The 19474-nt window shown below is 45.1% G+C and overlaps 1 protein-coding gene across 6 annotated transcripts in view; it reads right to left on the reverse strand.

The window, feature by feature from the left end:
* The window catches only part of schip1 (schwannomin interacting protein 1), a 211371-nt gene that overhangs the window by 12409 nt on the left and 179488 nt on the right, over window positions 1-19474 (reverse strand). The window contains exon 1 of one of the 6 annotated variants that reach the window (XM_070971069.1): window positions 13131-13574. The exons of 4 other annotated variants lie outside the window; for them this stretch is intronic. In XM_070971069.1, coding sequence (XP_070827170.1) covers window positions 13131-13160 — 30 coding nt within the window. In that variant the 5' untranslated portion in view covers window positions 13161-13574. Of the gene's footprint in view, window positions 1-6066; window positions 6178-13130; window positions 13575-19474 lie in introns of those variants that run through there. One more of the 6 variants, XM_070971070.1, reaches the window with a different exon arrangement.

The following is a 19474-nucleotide window of genomic DNA, read 5'->3' on the forward strand; positions in this document are numbered from 1 at the left end:
CTTGCTGTATGCACAAATAGAAACGCTGGCACTTCCTGACAGTCCAGAACACGAGTGCAAGTGTATTAATAGGAGCAGCTTCCTCTTAATTTGCAGAAAGCGGTTCAGTGTCATCCAAGCAAGCTCTGATACAAAGTGTGGAGTCAGCTGAAGTACGGAAAAAAATGGGTAAAAATATCTAAGCAGGGTTACGTTAGAAGCTGACATTACCAGCATTCACAAGCAGGTGGTGCTGTTGTCTCAAAGAACAACCAGCGAGCACTCCAAAACCCACACATACACAAGGTGGATCCTCTGATACACGACATGCACAGGATTAAGTTTATGTATGGTAAACTCCAGAAGAAGAACAGTAATAGATGCTTCATACACGCTTAAATCTGCAAGAATCCCGACATTACACGACTCCACAGGCGCCGTCACTTGGCCTCTTCCCAATCCTGAATTCCGAACTCAGCGAAGCTTCAGCTTTGGCAGCACTTCACACACGCTCACACACACCAGCCCCCATAGGATGTCTCGTCTGTGCTGATCCGAGGTAAACACAACCAACTGAGGTGCAAACAGCTAATGAGAGAGTCAGACTGTTTCTGATCAAATGAGAAGAGCTCAATTCTCTGTAGCCCCTTTCGCACATGCTACACAAGAATGAGAGCCCAGATTTTTGTCATGGCGCTACGACTTAGGAAGCACTTTCTATGGTCTTTAAGAGGCTGCAGAAGGTTTTCTGTCCATCAGACACAGAATCAGCCTAAACGCTGCAGTGCTCCCGCCCCTCCCTCAAACAGAAATCAGAGGGCCTGAAGAAGAAGAGGAAAGCTCTGGCATTATCTTGTGACACGTTGGAAGGCCCTGACCCCAAGGCTGGGAACTTTCCACATTTTGTGTTTGATGTGTGTGTTTGGGCTTTCTGATGGTCTAATCCATTTAAACACAACAGGGACCTCATTTCCTTCTCCCTTCCAACATATTTCTGGTCTGTAATTCTACTTTCACTGTAGAATAAAAGCGAAAAACTAAGAGTAGAATCGAGATGGGAAGGTGGTGAGCAGGAAAGAGGTGCCAGTGGTGTCGGCCTGGAGTGCCTTCCTCCTTGGATTCGTCTGTTTCCCATTATTGCGCCTTTCCACTTTCTCCTCTACACATCTTCCACCTTTCTCATCTCTTTGCATTCTTCACATTCCCGTGCTGTCTTTGCCCACCTGATTCAGCCTCGGCAGTCGTTTGTCTTGCTCTCTCTTCCTCATTATCCCCAATTCCACTCATCTCCTTCCATCTCCGCTTCCCTCCATCAGCCTCAGGCCTCTCCTTTTCTTCCACCAAGCCATCTCTCTGCTGCTCATTCTGTTCCTCCCTCTCCAAATTGCTTATCACAGCTTCACCTCTCTCCCACTCGTTTTCTCAACTCCTTCGCTCCCTCCTTCCCTCCCTCCATCCCTCCCTCGCTCTCTGTCTGTCTCTCCTGACAATTGTGTGCAGGCGTTGGTGAGAGTGCCTCCACCAAGGACAAATTAGCATAATCCCACTCCACACAAGAGCCCGCAAGACGCACTTGGCACTGCCAGCACACACACTGGCACGTAGAGGGGTGGACTTGGCACTGTTCCTTTGTGTGTGTGTGTATGTGTGTGTTTGAAAGATAGCCTGGGGAGTCAAGATGAACACACTTGAGAGTTTCAGTTCATTGCTTCAAAGGCGCAATGGCAGCCTGTGTGGTACAGTGCAGGCACATATTTATGTACGTGCACATCACTCAAATGTCGTACAAGCCTGAACACAACACAGCCGACAGACTGTCAGTCAAGTTACTCCACAGAACAGCTGCTCCAAGCAAAGACGAAAACCAGAGGCAGCAGGTTCACTGAGCACTGTGAACTGTCGGCTCCCCTGCGAGAGGTGAGGCGCTGAGACGATACAGTAATGGGGGTTACGCTGAGGCCCAGGTGGAACGGAAGTGTGACACATTCAGGGAGGCTCGGGGGACGTTTTGCATCAGAATACTGAGTAATCAAACAGGATCAGCATCAGCATAAACCTCGTGAAAATGCAAGACCACACACGCTCTCTGGTGTAGGTTGTCAAACTAAAAACAAGAAGCTTCCCACACTGGAAGAAACTCTGGTAACTTAACTTAAAGATGGGTGATCACAGGGCCAGTGATGGTAACTAACTGATCAACTGTCTAAGCAGGTCATTAGTTTCACTCGCTCAAATCAAAAATTTCAATCCGTTTTTCAGCTGATATCAGCAGCAGGTGATGTCCAACATTTTATGTCCAGCGATTGGAGCTGAGAGTTGAGAGATACAGGAAGCAGAACACAGAGCGTACGCTGCTGCAGTGATTCAAAGCGAAAGCGTTTCATACCTCGCCACTGCTAAGCTCATCAGCCCTCAAGGACAAAGTAAAAGCAACTATCTTTGGCTCATATTTGTGATTTACGCAAACGTGGACACACAAGGAGACACTTTTGCTCAAGGCTACTGATGACATGAGATGTTTTAACACAGAGCTAAATATGAACCTTACTCATTTTACTTGTTGCACCCCTTCACATAATGTCAGCTGTGAGAAAGTCAGGGTGAAATGTGTTGCTTCCATCATTGATGAGATTGGTAACTGATCACACAAGGACTACAACCATTATTTCAATTCTGATTATTCCAATTGTATCTTCTCAATGTGACATCTTTAAATGTCTCATTTTGTCCAACCGACATCCAAAACCCAAAGATATGCAGTTAACAATCATAGAAAACAACAAATGACAGTCACATGGTGAAAAACTCCCACAGCACCACTTGTCAAACGTTAGCACTCGTCTGCAGTTGGATTAGCATGCAGGACATCATCTGTGCATCCCACACCTGCCTGTCAACACAACTTCCTGTCGAAATGTCACCTGTTAAACAGCATGTTTTTGTTGTGTGCTTGGGTGTGTGTATGCGTGTGTGTGTGTGTGTGTGTGTGTGGGCTGTGTCTGCTAACACAGTCATCATGGGAGCCCCATAAAACATTTACAAAGGTGTGGAAGACGCCACTGAGAGGTGGGGGTGTGAAATGGGCAGTAAATACTTGCTCCTGCCTCTCCTCTCTTTTCCATGCAATTCTTTCACCTTTCATCTTGTCTTTTTCAATCTTACACGCTGTCGCATCTCAAAACGCACTTCCTTCATCGAAAGTAAAGCAGATGAATTTTCAAAGCCTCTTTAATGCAGGAAGCAATCAAATCCTGTCATGTTCACAGTTTCCATGTTTGCTTATGGCTCCTCTTCCAGGTGTGACTTTTCAAATGTAGTTTTGGGTGAATGAAATGCTGAAGTTGCATTTCAAAAGCCGGAAACACACAAACTTTCAGCTCTTTTGATTGGCTCCCTCACTCAAGTGGTCACAAGTACATTATTGTAACCTTTTGTGTGTCTTCCTGGTTATTCCTCCCTCTAGAGCTGCTTATACAGTCCTGAAATGGCAAATTATCCGAACTTATCTGCCTGTTTCCACATGATGACATGGAAAATTGCTGGATCCATTACATTAGCATTTTAAGATGCATGTGGGAAAGGGAACAGAGAGCTGGAGAGAAGAGAATGAGTGACAGTCCTAACCACCTCCCTCATTTCCTGGCTTTGAGCGCCAGAGTCGTCGCCATCCAAATTAGATTGGGAGGAACACAATTGGGCTAATTTGTGTTTTTCCTCAAATTCACCAAGCAGTTTCCTCTGCTGAAAAGCCCTCATTGACAAAGACATTTTCTCTTCCACTCTGCACTATAACCATTCATCCGCAGACCTAGAGGGTGATTTAGCTCTGGCTATGGACGACATGGTGCTTGTTTTGAGCCGGCAAATTTTCCCTAAAAATCTATATTACAGGAGGGAGATGAATTTAATTATCTGTGCTAACAAAGCGCCTCCTCTTTCTCCCTCCCCCAAATTGCTGGCTCTTGTGGTCAGAAATTGTTAAGTCGTTGAGATCTGAGATGTGTATAACTTAGTGTGTGTGTCTGCATGCCTACACATTTCTGTCTCCCTTTGAGCCTCCCTAAAAAAACCCAAAAAGCTAAATGACATGTCACCTCTTCTTTTATTACTAGTTCTTTCTCCTCTCTTCTCCTTCTCTCCATTCCTCACTTTATTTTGTGCTCAAAGGAGGCTATTCACCAGCCGACACCTCGCTGCCTGGTTGGAGACAAGAACCCACTGTTCACATACACACACGCACACACACACACGCACAGAAAAGCAAGTCTTGTGAGAAACAGTGAAAAGCATGACATGTGTGTTTGGAGGAATCAGGACAGCTTCACTCTGATATTTATTCCAGGCCTGACAGCGAGCTGCTGCTGAGCTCACAGCTCTACAAACAGATACAAGGTCACTGTGTCTTCTGTGTGTGTGTGTGTGTGTGTGTGTCTTTTGACTGCGCTCTTTAGCTTCGCAGTTCGCACAGATATTCCTGCGAGCCTAGATTTGACTATAACTGCATATTCTTAGACGTGACTCTGAAAATATTAGTCTAAAATCAATGTATATTCCATTTAAATTAAGTAGACAATTTGGGAAGTACTGTACATGCATTTGTTTTCTTATCAAGTCTAAGACGAGAACATTTATACCGCTCTTGTAGGCAAAAATCTGTAGCTACAGTCAGCAGCAGGTGAACTTAGCTTAGCATAAAGACTGGAAACTGCTAGCCTGACTGCCCAGTGGTGACAAATCTGCCTACTAGTGCCTCTAAAGCTTTCTAATTAACATGTTATTATGTCCGTTTTGTGGCTGGGGTTTACTTCAGCAAGCGTCCTGGCAACCTCACAGTGACATCAAGACTCCAGGAAGGAAGGCTGCTCGTTTCCCTTCTGCTTCCTGAAGCTAAGCTAACTTCAGATTTACTGTACACACATGAGAGTGATATGTGTTATGACACAGCAAATGTCAATAAGCAAGCAAATAACCGTATTTCCCCATTAGTTCTTAAAGTATATACCCTTTAAGTCTGAAAATGTATGTGTGTATAAGACTGCTTTCTTTTGTCATGCTATCTGAGACTTGTCCGTCTATGCGGTGCAGCATTCCATCCCAGATAAGGCACCTGACCTCTGACCCCTCATGCAGTTCAGCCTCAGGTCAGTGCAAGGCTGCTACTGTCACTCAGATTGGAAGTGAACAACTCAGCAAGTGGTAGTGGGCTGTGGGTAAGTGTGTGTGTGGTGGTAAAAGACGTGGGGGAGGGTTATAGTGTGATAAAAGGGAAAAAAAGACAAGGGGGGGAGAATGACAAAGGGAGGGAGGGGAGATGGGGAGCATGAAGCGGGTTTGGACAGGACAATAGGTCTCCAAGTGACATTTAAGCTTTCTCTCTGCGAGAAGGCCACGCTATGGATTTGTGGGAAAAGATTCAGAGGAGGAATCTGTTTTTTCTGCCAGAGAATGAAACAGATTTAAGGATAAAACCCTGGTTACTCACACCATTACGTCATAGCTTTGCCCCAAATAATTTAAGCACTTTAATACCCAAACTTCAAGCATTACGTCACCCTCGGTCTTTTGGCTGTAACATATAGCTCCAGACAAAACCCAAAACCCTATTAAAGGAAAATTGAGAAAAATGCTCTATTGCTGAGAGTTAGATGAGACGATCGATACCAGTCTCATAGCTGCCTTCAGCGGGAGCCAGGTGGCTGTTAGCTTAGCATAGCATAAAGACTGGCAATTAGGGGAAACGGCAGGTCAGCTAGGGAAACAAAATCTGCCAACCAGCTCCTTTAAAGCTCAATGATGATATTTCGTTCATTAAAAAACTATGAATAACTTAAATGTCAACCCATTCCTTTAGCAATACATAGCAAAAGTGTGTGTGTGTGTGTGTGTGTGTGTGTGTGTGTGTGTGTGTGTGTGTGTGTGTGTGTGTGTGTGTGTGAGAGAACAGTAAACAGTAAACGTAAGCTTCATGTATCGCCTCTATTGAACACCCTGATTTTTCCACTCGCCCTCAGCATGCATTAGTTTCTCTAAATTAATGAATAAAACGGAGTGGAATAAGACACACACAAACATGACATGATCCTTTACCTCTTTGTAGTCATCACTGAGGTAGAGGTTGGATGTCTGCCTGATGACATCATCCACTCCACCACATCCATCCATATTATCCAGCGCCTCCCTCATCCTCCCCTCCCTCCTTGTCTTCCTGTCTTTTCCTCTCTGCTCAGTAGGTTAGTCCAGACCGACTCCTGAGTCCACTCAGTACGCATCATATTCCCAGCCAACTCCCGCCTGCCATGGTTTGACATAAGAAAAAGAAAATCTACTCCTCTACTGGTGGCTTCTCCTTGTCTTCCTCTTACATGTTGTGACACCGTTTCCCTCTCACTTCCCTGCACTTTCTGACGACTCCGCTCTCTCCTGTTGGTTTCCACTGTGGTTCTGCCTCTCCCACAGGACGGTGCAAGCACAATGGTCAGAGGTAAGGCCCCTTTAGACCCTCCCTGCCTTCCACCCTCTGGTCAGGACGGCCTCTCGCAGCCAGAGAGAGCAAAAGAGAGGGAGAAACTCACACTGGCGTCTTTTTTTTTTTTCTGTTTTCACGCCCTGACGTGAGGACAGCAGCTGTTCGCAACCAGTTTGGAAAGAGACACCTCAGCCATGGGATAGCCACAGTGTGTGTGTGTTTATGGCAATGTACTTGTGTTGAGTGTATCCATGTGTGTGTGTTTAGATGCCTCCTGGTGGGTCTGGAGCCTCTCCTGGACACTATCTGTCACTGTCTATATTTATTCTCCCTCTGTTAGACCCAGCACTCCTTTCTGAATGTTTCCTATCCCCTTTATCTGGAGTGGCTTACAATTTTATGTCTGTCTGTGAAAGAGATTAACTTAAAACGTAGATTAGCCTACATATTTAGGGTGAAACGAATGTATAAGTGTGTGTTTATGTAACAGAGGAGGTAGCGCGCTCCCTTCCTGCCAAGGTAAAAATAGTGCCCCGTCTGGACTCCAAAGCCAGCAGCCCCACAGCCCCGGCCAGCTAAATAAACCCTGACAGAGCACAATGGACCATTAGTCTGGCACACAAACACACATGCACGCACAAAGTCAGTCACTCTCTCGCTCGCACAGGCAGAGATTGCTTGTGCCTTGTATCAGTGACTTACATTTTCAATCTGAGCTCTCCACGGTGTGTAATGATCTCATCTTAGCGAGACGCTATCGACCCGTGACTCATATATTTGTCATAGCCGCCCAGACAGAAAATTATGTCCGCATATGGCTGCAGAATCACATTGCAGGGGAACATGACTTCACACTAACACACAAACCATCAACTGGTTACACAGAGAAATGGTAGGCATGGCAAGGGATTGAAAACCATTACCATACTGAAGTGGAAATAAACTCATAATTCATATGCACCAGAACAGGGGGTCACAGCTTTCCGGCGTAATGATTACATGGAATGCACATTAGAGATTATTTTTCTTGTTTGATTAACCATTTGATTATTTTTTTGGTTGGTTGCTTAATTGTCTATGAAATGTCAGAAAACAGTGAAAAATACCACAATTTCCATGAGTGCAACGGTGTTATCTTCAAATTGCTTCTGTTGTCTGATAAACAGTCCAAATCCAAAAGATGTATCACTTTAAAAGGATTAAAAATAGATAGAGAAAATCCTCATATTTGAGATGCAAAAGAAGTGGAGGTAAAACTGATTGTTTTAGCATCATAGCACTGTAAACAATTACAAAAGCAGCAGGCTGGCACCTCAGTGCTTTCTGCATATATCTCAGCAGCACAAGCCAATGCACACATACATCTTGCTGCAGGGCTGGGATAAAAAAATGCACTATACCTGTCAAAAAACTGGAAATATAACTATACTAAACTGAAACAATGGAAATATCATAAGCCTCGGAGAAATACACAATGCTTTAACCCTGACCTTATGCAGAGCAAAAGCCTTTTTTTTAAAGTTCTCTACTGTTTCTTTCTCTCTTTGAAGCATCAAACCTCCACCTGCAGACTGACTCAGAGGATGAATCATGCCAAATAGTCAGAGATCTAATGGGAAGACGGGGATATCTGATAAGAAATAAAATAGCCGGCCAAGGACATAAGGGTATACAAGAAAGATGAGAGGAGAAAGACAAGAGGGAAGAGAACGGCAACTGATACTGATGAACATGAGTCACATTCATCTGTTCGAGAGAGAGAGCGGGAGAAGAATCGCAGATGAAGACAGTTGGGGAATAATGCATTTGCATGATAACATCAAAGAGCATTTGCGCGCGCACGCACGCACGCACGCACGCACACACACACACACACACACACACACACACACACACACACACACACACACACACACACACACACACACACACACACACACGCCCCCACCCCATGCACACACACGGGTTAAATGAAAAAATAGGAAGTGGGTTTGATTCAGTGTTGATCCCTAAGGATTATGGGTAGAGTACAGCGAATTGTCTGGCTGTCTCCTGAATCCACCCACACTGGACTGCTGCTGCTGCTGGGGGACAATACAGACAGTATACGCACACGCATGCACGCACTCACACACCAACACAGGCCAATAAAACTGTTGTTAGTTGTGAGCGAGCGTGGCCTGTTTGGGGCTGACGGGTGGGGCAGAGTCAGCCCCAGTGGTTCTCTGCTTCATTACTGAGGCTGACTTCATGGTGAAGGTGAAGTCAGTGCTGATTCAAATGGGATACGAGGCCGAGAGGGAGGGGTTACCTGGGTTGCCGGCAGCGGGAGTCTATGAACACCCACACGCCTCTACACATGCGCACAAAAGCGTAGCCTCAGCCACAGTTCAAGGGCAAAGACTGGGGATAGCTCCAGCAGCATATTTGAGACGTACACACAGGTTAATAACTCTGATGCTTGGCTGTGGGGTCAGCTGAGGGGGTGAGCAAACGAGAGTGAGACACACACACACACAGAATGGCTTATTGTTCCAAGTGAACAGAGGGTGACTGTGGGAGAGAGGGCTCCTGGCACCTCCTGTATGCTTGGGATCCAAGGCCAATGGCGCTGTGCGTGTGCGTGAGCATGCATATGGCCGATACCTCCACCCGTGATGGACTTTCTCTTTTTTTATTGGCCTCACTGTGTTTGTTTATAAGTTTCTGTATCTGCAAACCGGCACACACTGCTCCTTCGTGTCTATGCGCATGCACGCCAGAGCACGTTTACTGGCACATTCGAGAGGAGCGCTACAGACTCTGATCTTATTTTGGAAAGCAGGAGGAAAAGAAATGGGGCTGCTACCATAGCAACGTGGTGCGAATTTCTCCATGGCGATGCTCTGTGTTCCAAACAAATTGGGCTGTGAAAGGAGCGCGGGGCGACCCATCGGGACGTCCGCTAACTCACACAGAGGCTAGTGTCTGACGGAGCTGAACTTCTGGCAAATTGTATAATATTAGGACAAAGTATAGACTTGTCTGAGAGGAAAAAGAGGTTGGCTGCACAGGAGAGGTGTGATACAGGGGACTGAAGTCATGGAAGTCACATTACAGAGTGGATTTGATAATGGAACTTCTTAACCATGCTCGTGTCTTGTTCTAGCTGTGTGTACGAGAGCAAATAATGCTCTTGTTTTCCCATCAAATGTTGCTGTTTACATACTGTCGTATAATAGGACTGAGCAATATGACCTGAAGTATATATCATGATAAGTTCTTAAATTAACTGTGACAACATCAGATGTAAAAATAATTATTATTCTAGCCCTGATAAATACCTTTCCGGGGTGTACCCCACTTCTTGCCCAATGTCAGCTGGGATTGGCTCCTTTTCTCTTCATACAAGAATTAGTTGGGTCTGTGTGTTAACTTCAGGGATAGTACGTGTTTATCTCAGCTTAGCATAGAGACAGAGAAACAGCTAGCACGGCTCTGTCTTAGTGCAAACATGGCAATTTGGTTCAGGGGGAGTTACACGCTATAATTACTTCCGGGCAAACTGGATTAATTTATTAAATGAGTAATTTCATACATTTGGTTTATCGCCCAGCCTTATTGATCAGTTCTGTCATAGCATGATCCATCAGTGGCATCTACTGTACTGATAGTCTTCATTTATAATTCATCAGGCCACACCTCATATACTGTTACACTCAGCTCTCCTTCCCCCCTCCTCAGTCAAGCGGCACAAACTGCACGAGCTTGTAGACACATATGCATAACATAAATACACATAAGTCCTCACGCACACAGCTGCGGAGTGTGTGACAGGATTCAATGTTCAATCATAGTTCCTGGGGTCTTGGCAAGCTGACAGTATTCCTACGGCCGGGATGACACACTGCGGCCGAGCTGATAAATCTCACCATCACCCTTCAGCCTGCTGGTGCTACGATACGGCACAGCAAGATATATAGATTCACACAAGGATCTGGAAACAGGATGATATATCGAGACCTCGGCTGCTGCTAAACACACTGCAGAACAGCGCACTTTTAGCTCACTTATATTAAGCTCTTAACAAAATGAAGAGCAGCATCAAGATGAAGAGGATGGCTGCAGCAGATGATTTAATCATGAGCATTTTTTTGCTCGTTCTGGCCTTGTGGTTTATTTGAAAAATTGACAGAGCTTGAATCGATAGATGCTTTTGGTTGACCGTGGGTCAAAACGGTCACCTTACTGGTTCTCCCGGGGTCAGCCTGTGACCCGATTGGCTAATGGTTTCTGGCATTAAGTGGGAGCTTGCATCAAAGGCTACGGGGTGAGCAAGGCTTTCCGTCTTTTCCGGCCAAAGACAGAGAACAAGGACCGCACCTTAATTAAAGCGGAGGAAAACAGCGATGCTGAGAGATCGCCCCGAGACATGGACTGCCCCAGGAGACAAACAGAAGCACAGGGAAAGCCTGCCTGCCTCCATTTTTCTCCACCTTATCTGTTTACTCCTTGTCCATTTCATGCCCTCATTAAACCCCTTGTCCCCTCTCCTCCTCTATTCCGCTGCTCTTTCCCCCATCGCACTTTGCTTCTTTCCATCCCTCGAAGTGCGTCTGTGTGTGTGTGTGTGTGTGTATGAGGGGCGCTGTCTGCCTGCTGGTTGCCAGGTTACCAGTCTAATTGAGGGGCCTCTGGAGAGTTTCTGTTATCAGAGCCTGAACCCTCTGCTCCGCTTACCGCTCTCATGCTTTCTCATGTTCTTTCTTCTCTAGTACATCTCTCTCAATAAACCCAGCTCAACCTCCTTCACTTTCTCTCCCTCCACCAATTAGAAGTGCGCCATATCATATTGCTTCAGATAATATTGCCATAAATATATTTTTTAAAATTCCTATAGATATAGTGGCAGTATTATGACTTCTACTTTCAGCATAGCATCGTCAAATCTTTGTAAGGATTAAGCTGTACTTTTTATGTTGTTATATCATCACTGTGATGTTATTATAGGGCCCTATCGCCCACCACTACCATCAAGAAACTTTTTTCAACTCAATTTTTCCTTTAAATTCCTTAAATTGAATGAATGTCAATGATTTTTTCCAGTCTTCCTATCACGTCTCATCTCGGCTGCCTCAGAAAGCGCTACGCCGCTCTCACTTCTCTCTTTCCACCCATCTCTCCCTTCATTGTGCTCAGCTTGTGTTGTCAATACTCCTCCTGTTACTCCTTCATCTCTGCCTTTCATGCGCTGTCTCCACCAGCCCTTTGGCGTCACTTTCCTCTGGTTATCTCCTGCTCTTTCCTTCCATCTTTCTGTCGCTCCATCTTGCTTTTTTATCTACCACCAAACATGGCAGGAAATCCTTATCCTGTTACACAACTTGTCCCTCGCCCACAGAGGCTCAAATCCACCCTCCTGACACGCAAATACAAACATGCAGAAGACTAATACAGATGTTTTGTTTGATGATTTGAGTCTTTTTGAGGTTTTCCTAAACCAGAGGGCAGTTTATTAATTCCCAGACTAAGTCTCAAGCGTTAAGAGGATGTGCAGGAAGCTGACAACAGATCAGCTTTTATAAATGCTGATAATGCCACAGAGGTGAGCGCTTACAGCTGTTAGCACCCAACTTGAAGCCCTTTAACTAAGCTGAAAGTGTAAAAGTACATGAAAAACAGCCTCAAATACTAGATCAATCACATTTTTCCAATGCATACACCAGATATGTGAATCTATTAAAACCTGTTGGAGGGCAGAATCTGAAGTTTCTTACTGTATGTTGATAAACCCTTTAAGTGCACCCACAAGGCCCATCCATTTCTCTAGGACCCTCATGTTTCCTTCTCATCACTTCCTCTGCAGCTTTCAGTGCTTCTACACTTGCTTCTCTCCATCAAAGAAGCTCCATCTTTCCCCCCTCGGTGCTTCCCCTGGCATATTCAGCTCATATCTTTTGCCTTTCATCTACCTCTCTGCTTGTTCCCACTCTGCATTTCCACTGCATTGCAGACTTTCTTCCCAAGCAGGGCTGGTTACAGAGAAGAGGATGTACAGCTGTGATGTACTCGCTCTCCTTTAATCATGGCTGCTTCATTCCTCCCAATTCCTTGTTAAAGTGGGACAGAGCTGTCACATGTCCCACCAGAATCACACATGCTCATAAACATACATGCACACATAGACACAACCCTCCAAGCAGCCATTCACATTTAAATTCTCTATGCACACTGAATTACATGCATCCTCTACATGAAACTCACAGCGCAGAGCGCGTTTGCACACGCAGTTCAGTCATGACACTGAAAACTTGCAGTTTCATGCACACCTCATGTCTCCTTGACATGAACTGGTGAGGCCGGGTGAGGAGGAGGTGGAGGGTTAGGCAGGACATTATTCCCTTGAGTCAAGTGCTCTCTTAGCAACCAGACAGCCATCAGATTCACAACACAATCACGTAACCACAAAAGAGAGAAATACTCCAACACAAGTCCCAGTCTCTCCAATGACACACAGGTCCTGCACATGTGCAACAATGTCCTACTTTCAACATGACATTCAAGGATTTGCGATATGAGATTTGAGTGGCACCATCAGCAAAGCTAACGACAACAAAATCAACACCAGCTTGCATCTGTTGAAATGTCTAAGGCACTTGCAATGAAATTAAACGAAACCGATGTGTCATGTCGCTCTTAGAAGTACCTGGTAAGAACAGTTTTCCTGGTGGACCATCCTTCACAGCATCCTAGAGCGGAGCTGGCTGAGCTGGGGGAACAGGAGCGGGACTGGGACAAGATTCCCAGCCCTGCAGTGGTATTCCAGTGAGGAGGAGAGGAGAGGAGAGGAGAGGTTCCACCCAGTCCTGGATCCAAACTAAGATATTCAAGACTCTAGCTTGCCAGTAAGCTCAGTCTTCGCCCTCTGCTTTCTATCTGTTGTTTTTACTGATTGTTTTCTGCTCTGCCTGTTTGCTGAGAGAGAAGGGCAGGGTCTGATCGCTGCTTCCCCAAAGCCGAAAGAGGGAGGGGAGCGAGAGGACTGGAGGAGGGGTGTGAGAACGGGAGAGAGAGGAAAAAGAGGGAGGGAGGGGAGCGCTGAAAAGCAGAGAGTACACTCCCGGTCGCCTTTCTCTGTCTAGTTCAGACTGAAAGGGGGAGGAGCAGCCGGGCTGAGTGTGTGCAGAGCTGGCTGGTGGGGAGAGGGGGTGGTGGAAAAGGGAGGGAGGGTGAGGTCGGTGTGGGCCAGGGTCGGGATGTCATTCATATGGAGTCGTGCCAGACAGAGAGACACACAGAGAGGAAGAGAAGGGCAGAGGAGCGACTTTCTTCTTTAACCTTTATCTTAATCCATTTCTGTGGTGAATTAACAGTCACCAAAGACAGGATGCTGCCGTGCTTTAAAAGTCAGACTAAAACAGGGGCTGCGTATCAAGCCCCTAATGTGTTTTAGCACCAATTATCCGAAAATGTCAAGTGCCGAAAGATGGCATTTAATCTCAAATTTGTAACCTTCCACTTAATATTCAATCAGTTCCTGTGTTGAAACAGAATTAAGACAAAAGGCAAAGCTGTGTCACTCCCTGATGTTGGATGATTTCTGCCATCTTTGTCTCGCTGTGTAAAAGTATAGTATGGCATGTACATCTTCCCCTCATTCTCTGTTTGTCCCTTTGCAGGATTATAATCTCATAGCGGCAGATGGCCGTCCTATAATCCACACAGGCCAACCTACTCAGATAATCTCTCTCTTCTCCATCTCTCCATCCATTCCTCTACTCTGACCTCCACCCATTGATTCACCTCTTTGTTCTCTGGTTTGTCTATAATGTTTGACCTCAGATGTAAACATGTGTCCTGCATCTTGACATTATTGCAGTGAGGTATCATGGCGTAATGTGTATATTATATCGCAATCAATTTTAATTTTGCAATACTGTTGTAGCCCAAAATTGCAAATAACAAATTTTCCTCAAAGGGCTTTACACTTCGTCAATTTTTTTTGCAGAATTTTTGCTGTATTTTGATTAAAGTTATCATTTCAACACCTTTTGTAGCATGTTTGCTTTACCTAAAGCTGTTTATTTATTTTCCTCCACTGTCAACACTACCATTAAGGCAGCGGAACAGCTTTGCACCAGAATGTGTGGAATGTGGCGTCCTGATGCAATAAATCATACATCTGTTTCAGCTTTCATTTTTTGTCCTTTTTTTGGCAAGGTAGCAAGCTGCAGACACCTCCTGTTATCTCATCCCTCCTCTTGGCCAGATCTCTCTATCCGGTATTGATCTCTGTTGGGTGACGCTGCTTCCCCCCACCCCGATAAGACCACTCTTGGGTTTAATGACCTGGAAGTGGATCGATGAGCTCCCTGCTCTGATCTCTCTGCTCAAGCCTGCACATCGCTGGCTCTGGTCTGGCCCTCCGTGTGGTGCCCAGCTGGGGAAACGCTGGAACAGTGCCCACCCTGTCACACTAACCTTGGATATAATTATCTGTGCATGACATTGACCTGTTATAAACTTGTTTTTCTTCCAGTGAAAGCTACTGACTGGGCCTTGTAAAAGCACTCTTAAGCTTATGCTGAGTTTATAGGCATACAGTAAACAGGGGTAAAATAGTAAAGCCAAGTGATTAATGGCAGAGAGATTAAAAAGTGGCTGGTGAAGAGAGTCAAACATTTGGCAAGTCAAGGGATCTTTTCTGCCATTCAGTCTCAAGTTGCTGTGTTTCTGTTGCATATGTTAAGTTAGCTGTTTGCTAACACATTAGCTGATAGAACTTGATAAACTGACGCAGTAAAATATGGGTTGCTGCTGTGAATTTGCTTTGGTGTCTACTTTCTGCCCTCTAGTGACTGACAATCTGGAAAATAACTGGGGGATTGCAGTGGACTTTTGTTGCACTACGCAGCACAATCAGAGGTGAATTCAGCTGCTGATAGGAGACTCTTAAACTCTAAAATTAAATTAAAAGTACAGACTCAAACTGAGTTTCTCAGTGCTTCATCTGACTCCCCCCACCTCTGTGATGAGTGGCGAGATGAAGTTACAGGTACATGTTTGTTACTAGTTAATTTTAAGCCTGCTTCAGCCTCTAGTGAGTTTCTAGGCTTAAAGAGTAAATGACATAAAAATGGAGGCTGATTCGCCTGTAGTAGTGATTGGCATTGATCTGTCAAGCGAATTTGAAGCAAACTTTTGAAATGTCACAAAAAGAAAAAGAAAATGTGAATTAGGCCCTATTTTATCATCCGGTTTGGAGTGAGATGTCTTCAGAAACAACAGCAGAAGCAGCTCCTTTTTCTTCTCCGTCTTCTTCTCTTGGAGTGGAAACAGCTAATCAGTCATGTGACTCAAATGTTACATCAGAACTTATTTGGAAAAGGTGTTTTCATCTCCCATTAAGTGCATAAACTTTTTCAAAAAGTCAAAAACCACCTCAAAAAACTTTTTGGAAAATTGAGGAAGTTTTTTAAAATTTTGTCGTTTCCATCAACTTTTGCTCACGCACTTTAAAATGCACGTAGAAACGCTTTGATGGGAACACGGCCAATGATGTCATGCACTAGCTGCAGGATTAAGATCTTTCCGGCTTCAGATACATTAAAGCCTGACACTTCTCCCTTTTGAATACAAATGTGTTGGACTGCTTTCTCTTTCTGATGCACATGCACACCAGGGCAAGTGCATGCACAGGCAGGAGCAAAAAAAAAAAAAAAAATCTTTGATGTCCAACATCTGTGAGCCATGCTTTGATACAACACGCCACAGCAGCCCCCTTTCTCTCCTCCATCACCATAGCAGCAGTCACTCTGAAGACACCCCCCGCTGACCTTCACACGGTTGTCAAGGTTACAATCTGAGTCATGGCACAGGTGGAGACCGAAACAGCACCTTTTCATCCACACTGAGAAGAAAACAATATCTGACACAGCTCCGACTGCACAGTGTTTAGCCCCTCATTCTCAGATTATATGAGCATTAGCCATGTTAAATAGAAACAGCAAACAAACTCCAAAAACTGTGATTATGTAAGTGGCCTAAACAGCACAAAGAAGATTCAGAGCAAATATTATTAAGTGGAGACAGGAGGAGACAACAGGCAGGCAGACTGCAGTTTAGACTCCCACACGGTGGCCACATTATGAGGTGTTCATCTGGGTGGCGTAGGAGCTAAAAGACAAGTGCCTTTCTGCTAAAATATAGCTGTACACTGATCCTAATGGCAAACTTCAACAGCACTGTGTAATTTACGTCTGCACAGAGCAGTAGAAATCGCTCACGTCTGTCACTCTCGCTGTGAGGGGTGTGCTGGAGTGCACGCCGAGCAGCTCGTCTCATCCTCGTTTCCTCCACATCAAAACGCCACTCGTGTGGGACTCTGTGTATTTAACTCTGCTATGTGGGCAAATTTGTAGATGCAAACAGAAATAGTGAGTTAATCATAAGTTGCTGATAACAGAGTGAATAACAAGGTGGCTCTCTCTACTCGTGGGATACAGAGAGAGCTGGAAATGATACTGTAGGTGGTAAATAATGCCCCGTAACACTCTGTACAGCTCATGGAAAAGCAGGATTCTCAGTCATGCTGCGACGCCTCCTCCCTTTCTCCGACAAACAGCTTGCCCTCTCTCTTTTCAGCCTCCTTGCCATCTACCCCCTCCTTCCTCTTTCTCTCTCTCTCTGGCCTTTCAGTGTGGCTACATTTGCTTTCTTTCTGCCACTTTTCTACTCCTTCCCTCGCTTGCTGCTCGTCTGCCTCCCTCTCCTTCGCAGCAGGAAGACGGGAGCGCAGATGCTTTTAGTGAGCTGACATTTTGTGCCAGTGTAAAAACACTGCATAGCAAAGCAGGTTGGCTCAGTGTGAGGGCCAGATTCTGGCAGTAATGAGCTCGCTCTGACAGGGAGGAACTGATGTGGAAGGCCAGGGAGAGCAGGCGTGTGTGTGTGTGTGTGTGTGTGTGTGCTCGGTCTTATGATCAGCCACCAGGGGTTGTTCTAATGAGGACTGTCTCCAGTTTGTGGTGGAAAGCTGGAACATGTTGTGACCACCAGGCTGTATTAATATTTGTTTCACATTCTTAAATGCGTCAAAAAATGCGTGTACCAGCTGAGTAAATGACTGACTGACCACCAGTTACACTTGTGCAACGACGAAGTCCATTAAGAAGTACGAGCTGTGAGTCACAGTGAATAATAAGTAGCTGAGATGGATTACATGGGCTTCTTGTTGTCTTGGCTACAGATAAAAAAAAAACTGTGAGAAGCAAAAAGGAAATCATGAAAATGTGGAAAATATCTGACTTTAGTGTAGAGCTGAAACAATGAAGTGATTACTCCATTAATCAGCTAGTTGATTGACAAAAAAAATGAATAATTTTTCAAGCAAAAATGGAAAACAATCTGATTCCAGCTCTCAAATATGCAGAGACTGGTTGCTTAAATTTAGTTATTTATCAATGTTAACTTTGACAAAATGAAATAGTGCGACATATTTTGACATATCATAGATCAAATTTATTGAAAAATAATGTGCAGACTTAACTGATACTGAATAGGACTGCTAGTTGTGATGGTATGATTGTGATAATTGATTGTAGTTAATGTTGGAGTGTTGGTTGGACAAAACAAGCAATATGAAGATGTCATCTCAGGTTTAAGGAAACTCAGGCATTTGTCGCTATTTTGTGACATTTTACAGACTAACCGAGCAACCGATGGAGAAAACAAGCACGAGCTTCAGCCCTTCTTCAGACTGATGGAATGATTATTCTTGTGTTACGAGCATGTGAGGAGATAAAAGTGCTCTGTTACAGCAACAGATGAAGCTCTCTGCATGACCTGGCACAAAGTCTCTCTCTCTCTCTATCTCACACACAATCACATGAACAGACATCTTAGGAAACACAGAGTCAGAGACATGGAGGCAAAAATACTCTCCTTTTGTTGGGGTCTGTGTGGGTGTGCAGACGTGATTTAAACATGCTTCGTATTTTTAGCCCGATATAAACAGACCCCAAGTTCACAACCCACTTCTCTACCTCTTACATGCACACACACACCCAAACACACACACACACACTCTATAATTAAGAGCAGAAAAGACCAGTGTTTCATGTTTCAGCTCCACCCAAATGAGCATGCATGTCCACGCAAGCACGCACACACACGCTCACCACAAACACAGGCCACTCAGTGTTTGTGTGCGTCTGACTCACCCCTTTATTCCTCCGACGAGAGAGAGGAGAGGTGATGGATAGGAGTTTAAAACCCTTCACTGCTTGGACAACATGAACCTTCTTTCTCAATTTCCAGCTCTCACTCTCATTTTGTTGCCTTCTTGCAATAAACCTTTCTATTTTTATCTCCTTCAGCCCTGTTCGTACTTACAAAGCCGGCCTGTGCGCGAGTGTGTGTTTATATGTGTGTATTCAGCTCAGCTCTGTAGCGACTATGCGGTATGACGACTGACACAAAGTTATAACATTAGAGGCCGTCTCCTCACTGCTACATAAATCCCCATTTCCTCCACAGCACGCTCTGCCACTCACGGCCCGTGCCCCTCTTTGATAGTTTTCATAGGGTGGAGAAGGGGAGCCAGGCAGAGGGGGGGGAAATGGTCTCCTGCTGTATGTTGGCGGTGTGAGAACATTAGACTATAATGCTTCCTGACAGCTTGAGGAAGAGGACAATTAGCAGGGAACAGGAGTGGGAACGGTAGTGAAGGACAGAGCATGTCTGGAAGAAAGGAAGAAGAAAAGAAGAAGGTGAAGATTCGCAGCTGTGCAGCAAAATGAGTATGAGACTCGGCATGAGGATAAGCTGACTTCCATGCCAGCCTGGATTTAACACATGCCGAAGAGGGGTCTGACTCACAGGCCTTGGTCTGTGAATCACGCCTGAAGGAATCAGAGGAAGGGTGTGTTTGTGTGACTTATCAATCAGGATGATCAAGCAGACAAACAGAGGTGGAATGTGTAGCTGTAGGCTATGCCTGTCCACCTGAAGCACTGTTATGTTATCTCCACAGCAGCATCTATCTGATTT

Source organism: Chaetodon trifascialis, chromosome 9 (assembly GCF_039877785.1).
Source record: "Chaetodon trifascialis isolate fChaTrf1 chromosome 9, fChaTrf1.hap1, whole genome shotgun sequence".
Classification (NCBI taxonomy): Eukaryota; Metazoa; Chordata; class Actinopteri; order Chaetodontiformes; family Chaetodontidae; genus Chaetodon; species Chaetodon trifascialis.